Source organism: Cynara cardunculus, assembly GCF_001531365.2.
Source record: "Cynara cardunculus var. scolymus isolate 2C chromosome LG 1, CcrdV1, whole genome shotgun sequence".
NCBI lineage: Eukaryota > Viridiplantae > Streptophyta > Magnoliopsida > Asterales > Asteraceae > Cynara > Cynara cardunculus.
This window is the reverse complement of record NC_037528.1, coordinates 15,434,401-15,445,480: the sequence shown is the minus strand read 5'-3', so window position 1 is coordinate 15,445,480 and position 11,080 is coordinate 15,434,401. Positions and strand designations below refer to the sequence as shown.

Below are 11,080 nucleotides of genomic sequence, written 5' to 3'. Positions count from 1 at the left end.
ATATTGCATCAAATCATGAACCCTAATCTGGGTATTTCTTCGATTTCATGTCAAGGTTGAAAAGCTTATATAGAAACACTGATTGTCGTCTAAGTAATTAATTAATTACTAAAGATGCTTAAGTAGACAGGCTATAGAAGTTTTAACTCAGATTTCTTCTCTTCAAATGATGTTCTTGGGTCTTCAGCAAAAAAACTTAAGGAGCTTTTGTATCTAGGGCTTCTTGATTATATATATATATATATATATATATATATATATATATATATATATATTCACTAAGTTCCTTCCCAAGAAACAGTTCTTTTCTCTGGAAAAGGTTTCATCATTACAAGATTTTGTTAAACAATTTAAGATTGCAACCTTTGAATTCTTATGGAAGGCCGGAGTACCTTAATTTTCTCTCTCATTTTTAGTCTTTAGAAAAGTGTAGCGGTGTGTTCAACTTATGTGTTTTGCGAGATCTAATAAAAAGTATGTCTGTACTTGCAGTCTAGATTGGAACTGACAATCACATACTAAAGTGATGGATATGTCGTCAGCTTGGCTACCAGAACTGGTAAGTAAAACATACAGGCTACATAGTTGTGAATTTATTTGGAATCATATAATATATATTGTAGTGCTGATTTATTTTATTTACACAATTCTTTTGTTTGTTGAATCCATATTTAGGAAATGCAAGATCAAGGGTTCATGAATCAATATCAGATGAATAAACCTTATCATCATCTGATGGATGACTTCAGCGTTGATTCATTTTCCTCAGAAAGCTACACAGAAAACCCATCTTTTATCGATCAATCTTTTCAAACTCCAAAGAATGTTGAAGAACCATCCAATATCAAGCAACTATCTAGTTACAAAAAAGCCAATAGTATTAACAAGAAATTTACTCCAACCGAAAAACCGAAGCCAAAGCTAGTTTCTGATACTCCTAACCCTTTCACCATATCTTTTGGAGATATAAAGCCTAAAGATGAGATCCTTACTTTTAGTGATTCATTTGGTTGCACAGCAGCTGGTACCAAAAAGGTTCCGACCATGATCAGGAACCCGATTCAAGTTCAAGATCATGTATTGGCTGAGAGGAAGAGAAGAGAAAAGTTGGCTCAACGGTTTATTTCTTTGTCTTCTCTCCTTCCTGACCTGAAGAAGGTACTGATGGAACCACAAATTTCCTAGCCTATACTGTAGACGAAATAGTAAATATCTTATAATGATCTCACTCAGAAATCTTTCAGATGTACTCTATTAACGACCTAACTAACTCTCTGGTGGTAGATGGATAAGGCAACTGTATTAGAAGACGCCGCTAATTACATACAAGAACTCCAAGGTCGTGTGAAGGAGCTTGAGGGATCATCAGGCTTGAAGAGAAAGAGCCTGCACGAATCAGTTATATCCGCTAAGCGATCAAGGCTTAGTTGTAGTGATGATGATGGTTCTTCTTCTAATGAAGCAAACTTTGAAGAGAGTAGTAGCCCTTGCAATCCAGAGATTGAAGTGAGGATGTCCGGATGTAGTCTGCTAATAGAAATCTACAGCCGGAACAACTGCACATCATTGGTGAAAGTGTTAAGCGAGATGCAGAAGCTTGGTTTATCTGTCATCAGTAGCAGCACCATGCCGTTTGCTGATACCACTCTTCTTATCACCGTTGTTGCTCAGGTATATCTATATGCTTGAATACATAATCATATTTCAAATTCTATATGCTTGAATCCATAATCATATATCTATATACTTGAAAGTGTTAATGGGTTTATGGTAAATGTATAAGATGCATAGACCTAACATATTTCAATTCATTAATTTTTGTCGATTTCTGCAGAAGAATGATGACTTCGTCATGTCATCAACTGATCTTGTGAAGAACCTGCAGCTAGCAATTTGAACTTCTAACTCAACATGCAATTCAGAGTTCGATAATTCCGTGCATCCTTTTTCTTCTTTTCCCACGGAGAGCTGAATGTGAGTAAACCAGGGATAAGAACTTCTGTCGATTATTGCTGGCTGACAACATCCTTGTTAATTTGATCATCAAACAACTCATATGTGCAACGTATGAACGTGGACAAGCTTCAACCTACTCAGAAAGGAAAAGGAAATTGAGAAAAATTGCGTCCCCTTGATTTGGTCTTTTCAAGTTTTCTTGAACAAGCATAACAGTACTCTGAAACACTAGAAAAAATTAATTCTCAGTTTAATTCCATGAGAACCCTTCTTTTGTGGTAGATAACTTCGTCCTTCTTTATTTCTGCATTAACCTCCTTAATCTTAATAGTTTCAGATTTTTACAAGGGTTTAGCTGCATCTTTTCGTGGATGACCACGTTTATTTAGTCCTTGTTGTAATTAATGAGAACGCCCTTTGACATTGCTGTACTGTTGTATATATGCTACAATAAGTTAATGTCTTTGAGAATTATCCAAAACTCGTCCTGAGAAATCAATGATTCAAATCTCATCAAAATAAGGAATTATCGTAAATATTTTCCGTATATAAATATTATATACATAAAACATATCCCCCAATAATAGTTTAATAAGATAGGATATGCATGATGACGATTCCGAAAATAAAAATATTTCATAAACTAAGAAATAAGGGAAAATTATAGAATATAAAATAGAATTTAGGCATTATGTTTGCAAAAGAGAAAGAATGCGATAATATATATATATATATATATATATATATATATATATATATAACATATAGTTGTGCATAATTTATTGTAAATTGCATTTTTTGTAAATTAGGGTTCACTGCTAAAAATTTTAAAAATCTTATGTAAGATAAGATTGATGATGATAATCTCATGTAAAATCAAAGTTCGCGTCAATAGTTTATATATATTCAACGATTCATTTAATTAAATATGTGGCCCCCTAGTTTTTATAAAACATATCTTAGCTTCTCTTTGTTCATATGTTTTAGACCAATCCATCCATCCATCCACACCTAAATACATACATAGACACACACATGCATGGGTTTGTGTATATGTATACAGAACATATTTGTTTATAATGGTGATCGATTATCATTTTGCCTGCCCAAATGTGTTCACAATGGTGGATGATTGCATTAACTTCCTCCCTCAATTATTAATGTATCTTAGCTTCTATTTGCTACGAAATGATATATAGGATCCACGTGCAAGATATCAAACCCATGGCCATGTCAAACAGCCGGCCTCTTCGGTGGATTTGTGCAATGTGCACCTTGATCCTGTAATGATTCTTAAAAGGACCTCGCTCCTCAGTAGTGGGGTGTGCCTCGCCACAGCTTTCTCACAGAGAGCTCTAATTCATTCGTGTTGAAGATGTGATACGAGACAGTCAACGACCGAAACAAGAAAAGAAAGAAAGGGGTTGCGGTTGTGTGTGAGACACCATCTCGATCGTGCCTGACGTCTGTTTCACTTCCCTGGAAATGAAATAAACATTTGTCATCACAAACCTCCCTTTTTCTTTTCTACTGCAATTTCTGGATTATTATATGATTATTTGGAAAGGGGAAGCTCTCATGTGCAGCGTGCTGCATAAGGGGCATGACTGTGCCAATTGATTCATATCAAATTTTGTGTTCTAAGTGTTTGGATCGAGTTGCTTCTTCTTATTGCTAAGTATAAATACCCCCTAATTGGTTTTCACATGTTAAGCATGAAATTTAGAGAATTATCACTGAGATTTTGAACCACAGACACAGTTTGTGATTTCTGTTTGTAGCTTTGTCCTCGGTTTTCGATTTTTCCTTCAATACAAGATTTATCCTATTCCTTGTGGATGTACATCACATACGGGTGGTGGAACCATGGAGAAATGATGTTTTTATTTTTGACCTAGTCATTGTCTTTGTTGATTTCTTACCTTATCTTTTTGTAACTATGGAAATGGGAAGATGTTCAATTCTCCAGATTAATTATATTGCCGATCATTTTTGTAGCACAATTAGGTTCCAAATAAACACATCATCAAACAAGTTCCAGATGCATAGAATTAACTGCTTCATTCCACCAACAGGCATATTGTACTGCTCACCATGCACCTCCTTGCCGGAGATCTTTGCCATTTCTGGAGATAAGGATTCAACCCTCAAAGACATTAGGATAATTCAACAATGCAAAGAACTCGCAAAAATGTGGCCAGATATGTTGATTGCCAAATCCCTCAACTCTTCCATTGATATATGACCCTTTCTTGGAGAAGGAAAACAAACTTTCTTACTTGTTTTTTTCACCCTCCTCAGACCTATATCCTTTGGGTCTTTTACCTTGGTTACATCTTGAAGTAAGTCTACGCCACATGGCTCTATCCTTTAGAAATCATCAAGCAATTCCAAATTAAGAAACTAGGTGCACTTACCATAGTCTTAGTTTAAGTTGAATTCATGCTCGATCGGCACATCACCCTTACAATCCATATATGCTGACTTATCGTGTATCAACCAGACAACCATCCACTAACCTTTCCATAAGTTTGGAGGTCAGGGATATACGAACTAATTTCTTTTATGTCAAAAATACTATTTGATCAAGTCATTAATTAACATTGACATAAGTGGAGAAAATCATATAGGAAGAGTGATCAGAGTCAGAGTCCCATGATGTATGAGGACTATTTGAGATCCACCCCTAATGGTTGGATCTTAAAATGAGTTTCTAAACTTAATGAACAAATTGAAGGAGTCTAATTTAGTGCCATCAGGTTAAATTCTAGGCGTTGTCAATGGAGTAAAATTTATGGTCTTAAGTGTCGATAAAGTGAACCTTGGGGGGTTTTCAGTCTTGAATGTCATTAACTTGAACTTTACGGAAGCAATTAGACATATAATACAACACTTAGTCAATATATAAAGATCAAATGAACGCAACCAAGTCAAATTACAATAAAGTGAAATAGACATAAATAATATAATCCTATCATATATTATGCAGCCGTTTGACCAATATTATCCTACTAGAGACAAAGTCATTCTATTATTATAGTCTTAAAATAACTCAATCCTAGCTATCTCTAATTAGGTAACATTTTTTTGGTTCACACTACTCAATACATCATATCAAAATTTAACTATAAATGAACGAACTCAAAATTTTTGAGCTGTAAACGAAGAAATCATCTTAAATGGTCTTCTTTTTCTTTCAAATATTTAGTTATGTTTTTAGTTTTTTTTTTTTCGTGGAAAAATAGGTGAGGATAGGACCCATGTCCACGAATTTTGTAAGCCGTTAAAACATATTTCTGTGCAGGAACTAAAATTGATGAAATAAATGCAATGAAGTTATGAAACAAAGGTAAGGAAAACTATAAGAAAAAATAAAGTAGGAATTTGAGTATTTGTATATTAAACAACCGACAAAAATCAAAAGGATAAAATGACAATGGCAAAAAACAAAAAACAAAAAACAAAAAACAAAAAAACAAAAGCATTAAAAAGTATGCATGGCATATTAGCAACGTCCATTGATTGATCCGTATATAATATTATATGGCAGGTCGCTCGAATAAAAGCTGCATGCATACCTTTTCTAAAGGACTATTAAAAAAAATAAAGGCTGAATACACCACCTCCCCTAGGTTTGGTGCCTAATAATTAATTACCAATTTGACATTAATTTTGATCATTAGCTGAAATTAATTTATTTTAAAAGGTTTGAATCAAACCTTATCAAAGAAATAAGCTATATGGGTTTTGATTAATTAGTTCAAAGGAAGTACTTAATAATCAATTAGCGATTTTGCTAGAAGGAATAACTAATTGATTACAAAATATCAATTGATAGCTACTCTTGCATGATTCTAATTTATACACGACAAAATAACCGTGATTACAAAATTGTAAGACAATAGAACTGGAAGGTAGCACACAAGGTGGCAAGATCTTCTATAGAACACTAAGGGGCTGTTTGGCAGTTGCTGAATGATTTAGTTTAGAATAGTTAAGAGGTTAGAATGGCTAAGAGGATCAGAATGGTTAAGTGCTGAATGAAACAAGGTTGTTTGGTAATTGTTCTCTGAATGACAGCAAATTACCATTTTAACCCTAGTTATGATTTAGTACTGAATAAACCAACATACAATTACCAAAGATGATGTTTCTTCATATCAGTATCAAATCCTCAAGAAATTGCAAAATGTCGGTAATCCAATCATCATTAACATTGTTACAAACATGAAATAAGCAATAAACACCATCAATTTCCAAAGAAAAATGATAAATTCCCTAAACCAAACCCTAGATTTATGCAAGATCAAGAAACCGAAATCTCCCATTTCGTAAAGCAGCTTCAAGAAACTGAAATTAACATTGTTACAAACATGAGAGGAGAGGATGCGACGTGAGACCTGCTGGAAGAAGGCGGAGACGGCGACGAGAGGCGGCGACGAGAGGCGGCGACGACAGACCTGCTGGAAGAAGGCGACGTGAGACCTGCTGGAAGAAGAAGACCGACGATCGTAGGGTTGGAGGAGCGATTTGAAGACCGGCGACGTGGGGTGGGGGGAGGCATTTGAAGACCGGCGACGTGGGGGGAGGGGCTGAGATTTGAAGACCGGCGACGTGGGGGGAGGGGCTATGACTTGTGAGCGATGTGTGATGTTGGGAGAGAGGGCAAATATGAAAAAAGAGAAGTCTGAATGGTTTAGAGACCCATTAGAGGCAAAATGGTTAAGAGGGAAAATGTAACCATTCAGAGCTTTTTTTTTTTGCCAAACAGCCTTGACCTCTTACCGATTAAGAGGTTGGCTCTTAATGTAACCATTAAGAGCCAAACAAACAGCCCCTAATTGAAGTTTGAACATAGAAGTATAACATGTATCAACTCTCATAGGACTATTTGAAAAGGGATATTAAAAATGGTTGTGCATATAGATATTGAATTGTCACATATAACAATTAAACATAAAATAACTGGGATTTTGATCAGAAGCGGATCGAGAAAATATTTCACATGATCTACTATTAGACTATGGTGAAATTTATAGTAAAATTTTATAATATAATGATAGATTAGTTGCCTTTACTAAGGAAGATCGAAAGTTCGAGCTTTCTCCTTGCTGATTTCCTTCATTTTTATTACAAAAATATCAGAAACTGAAATTTAAAAGGTGAAAAACTGAATATTCTCTAAATAGAGTCGAACCCTGGTACATTTGAGAAAACAACACTCTAGCACATCTAGATGACATTATCAAGCACGATCATGCTCTTTCTAATTTTGCAAGTAGAGAGTTTTGTGAAATATGTCACTGTCGCACGTTATAATCAAGCATGGCCGTGCACGACGATAGATCTGAAATTTTGTTTGGATCAAGTTAGGATTCATATGGCTTTTAGTATAAATTATCCATTAGGTTCTTATAATAAAAACACGAAATCTAGAGAGGGAAAACCCTAGAATACATGAGGATTATCCTTAATCATGAGTTTGAAGCACAATTTTGATTTTGGTTGTAATGTATTATGCGATTGCAGTTTTCTCTATGAATAAAAACTTCCTCATTTAGTGCCTGGACGTAAACCATCATACTTGTGGTAGCAACACGTTAATTGTGATTGTTCTCCATTGCTTTCTTTCATTGTCTATTGCGCATTCAATTTGTCATCCTTAATTATACTTCGATTCAATTCATTCTGATTCTTTTGTTGGTTTAATATCACACTTTGATTGCTAAAGCTCCTCACCTTATTCAACTTTTTAGGACCATACGGTATTAAAAAATTCCGATAAATGGTATTAGATTTTTATTTGATTTTTGCTCAAATCTTTTGTGTGATTGCACATGTATGCATGTTTATTAAATTTTTACATAAGAAAAATATAGCCCAATATTTCAACCACCTTGAACCAATTTTGCAATTTAAGGCTATAATTTTACCAATCATTGTCTTATCACAATCAAACCAAAGTTTCATCTTTAAACCTACTCTGGTTCGTAAACACAGTACCAAATTTTTAGAAATTTAGAATCATCAATAGCTACATTTGAAAATTTCCTCAATTAGAGGCTTAAACTTGACGTCTCCTTCAATCTTTGAGTTCTCTCACTGTATTCGAGTTTAAGTAAAATTGTTTTAATTTGTGCCCCAAGTTCCTCACGAGGGTCTTACTTTAAATACTAGGTCAATTGAGTTTATGTGAAATTTCCTTCATGAGCCTTTTGTCATAGAGGGTTTTACTTAAATACTAAGTTGGTCAATTTTTGACACATAATCATTTTATACAATACATATTGAAACTTTGGTAAGAACTTATAAACAAGCGCCTAATTGGATAACGGACAATTGCCCATGGACAATTAAAGTTTCCTAATGTTACTGGTTATCCTATGATTTTCATAGTTGTTTTATTTTAATCATTCAAATACATTTTAGGATGTTACATTCTATTATATTATACTAACATAACCAACATAAATAGTGAACAATCAAGGGAATTGAGTTGAAATCATCTCCCTCCTGTCTTTGTTCTTGGGATTGTTAGAGTATATTACATTTTATATAGTGTGTGGACCAATCTTGACATGTTGTCAAAAGCTAGTTTAGGTTTACATGGCTCATCTTCATTCCTTTTCACGGATCAATGAATGCTCAACATATGCATTTGACACCTACATGATTCAATGATTCAATCATATCACTCATCCATTGTAACCTCTCAACCATATAGTTATGCTAATATGGTATCAAAGTTTATGGTTATACCATCTGTGACATCTTTATTCGAGACTCGACACTCTTGGATATCTTTTCCTATCTAGACTTCATTGAAAGGCCATTCTATTTCGACAAAAGACCCACTCTCAGGTTCCATAGCTTTTGGTCTGCTATCCCGATCATGATTTTCCTACCCTTAGAGGGATTAGAGTATCACATATATCAGTTAGACTTAGACAATTTTTTTTTCAAGTTATGCTGAAACCCCATTCTCTCCTCAATGATTCGTTTGAAGAGGAATTTGGAGGTTCTACATATTCATATAAGATTATTGACTTATTAGAGTATAAGGGTATATTAGTCATCTTGTTTGTTATAACCGATTGTGTACAAGTGATCAACAACTATGCACAAGTTGTTATGTAGCTTCTTTGTATACAAGTAAGATGTGTACTTGTAAAGCTACTTATTAGGAATACAACTTCTTTCAGCCCTAATTTTTCTCTCTTTCTATTTTCTCAACTCTATTTAAGAACTGTAAAATGGTATTAGAGCAGGACTGGTCCTGTTTTCATTTCCTTTCATCTCAGCCATTCTTTTTCTTTTACGATGTGTCTTCTTCATCAACAAGCAACAAATCTAGCAATACAAATGTAGATCCTAGCTTCTAGTCTGTATTTCTTGCATCATTTAGACAATAGTCCTGTTATGGTTCTTGTCTTGCAACCAATTACAAGAGATAACTACAATGATTGGAGTCGAGCGATGATAATCACATTGACAATGAAGAACACAAAATCTGTTTTGTTGATGGATCTTTGACAAATCCAAAAAGTGAAGCAAATCTTCGAAATTCTTGGAATCGAAACAATGGTAATTTCTCTCCTCAATAACTATTTTAAAGAGTAATCTTGATGTGTTCCACATATTTTACAGGGATATTCGCTCTCATCATCATACTCTTCCCTTGGAGAATATCCGTCACCATTTTCACAACCTAAGTTTGGTGCAAGGGAGGTCTTCCAATGGTAAATGAATCAAACTAACTATGAGTGGAAATAATCTATTTATATGTTAATAACATTAATAGGAAGTATCTCCCCTTTCTGCATAAAAAAAATGCAAATAATAAATGTCAAATATGTTTTAATCCACACACTTAATTACTATGGATTAATAAGATCACATAAATTGTTCAAATTTTTTTTATTTCATACATAAAATTTGCCTTTTCCCTCCTCTTATTTATATACTGTGACATGCCCAACATTCTTAGCATAAGAAATATTATAGGGAATGCAAAAGTGGGCAAACTTATTTTGAATTAAATTTATATAGTGAGATAATTCTTATATAACTTCGTTGTAATCTTGTAATAAATCTGATAAAGTTGTGAGGATTTGCACACTAACCATGCATATGCTCGTGAGGGTCTTCCATCTAATGTTCATAAGCTATATTTGTGTACGGTGCAAGACTTCCAATTTGATTTTGGGCGTAGTATGTATTTTTACTTTTTCTATTGGTTTTTGGTCTCCATTTTTGGTCTGAATAGATGCTAAAAGATCTTAATTAGCTCTTATACACGGAAGCATATTTGACGTTAAATTATGATTGAATAAGTTAAATCTTCTAACTCTTAAAATACAAAATAAAATATGTGACTTCTTATATAACTTTAGTTGAGGAATTAAATTCGTAGAATCCACTTCAATTCAAAAAGAGAGGTGAACGTTTCTTTTTGACAGTGATATGAAAATAATTGTCTTAATTATAAAAAAAGTTAAATATGAAAAAAATTATACGGACTTCGTTTTTGGCAATTTCGGATCAATTAAATATAAATAAAATATTTAAGGTTTTAGAAAATTGATACACTAGTTTTGTTTTCTAAAATTATTTCTTAACCTTATAAACTAGTCGATTGTTGGTGTATTTCTAGTTTTCTGTTTGTTGATTATATATGATCGTACAATATATAAACAAACTAACCAACATAATTATCCCTAAATTAACATATAAACCCTAATCAAAGATTTTATAATTAACCCAAATTAACTTTAAACAAGTAATCGTGGGTTTAAAGATTTAGGGCCAAATATATACATAAAATAACCTTACAAAGTTGGTTAACATGTTTGTTAGGATCCAAACTCTTATCACTACGTCAAAAACAATTGATGGTGAAGAAGACACAACTTATTTCCTTATAGCATAGCAGTCAACGCCACGTTCCGATTTAAAAATATCCTGGTTAATAACCCAACGATGTTATATAATGTTATTATGCTAACATCACTACATCAACATAAAATTCCACCTTATTATTAATGTCAAATTTTATCATAAAGTTCCACCTTATTATTAATGTGTCAAATTTTAGAAGAAAATTATCACCCATGTGAAATTTTAT

General features: G+C 33.5%; 1 protein-coding gene across 1 annotated transcript; it reads left to right on the top strand.

Moving 5' to 3' along the window:
- Positions 1–2,341, top strand: LOC112528217 (transcription factor bHLH18-like). The gene is made up of 5 exons (XM_025139191.1): positions 1–55; positions 493–559; positions 676–1,158; positions 1,285–1,671; positions 1,835–2,341. Exons 2-5 carry the CDS (start codon positions 527–529, stop codon positions 1,895–1,897), a joined length of 966 nt encoding a protein of 321 aa, XP_024994959.1. The 5' UTR covers positions 1–55; positions 493–526; the 3' UTR covers positions 1,898–2,341.
- Positions 2,342–11,080: the final 8,739 nt, after the last annotated feature.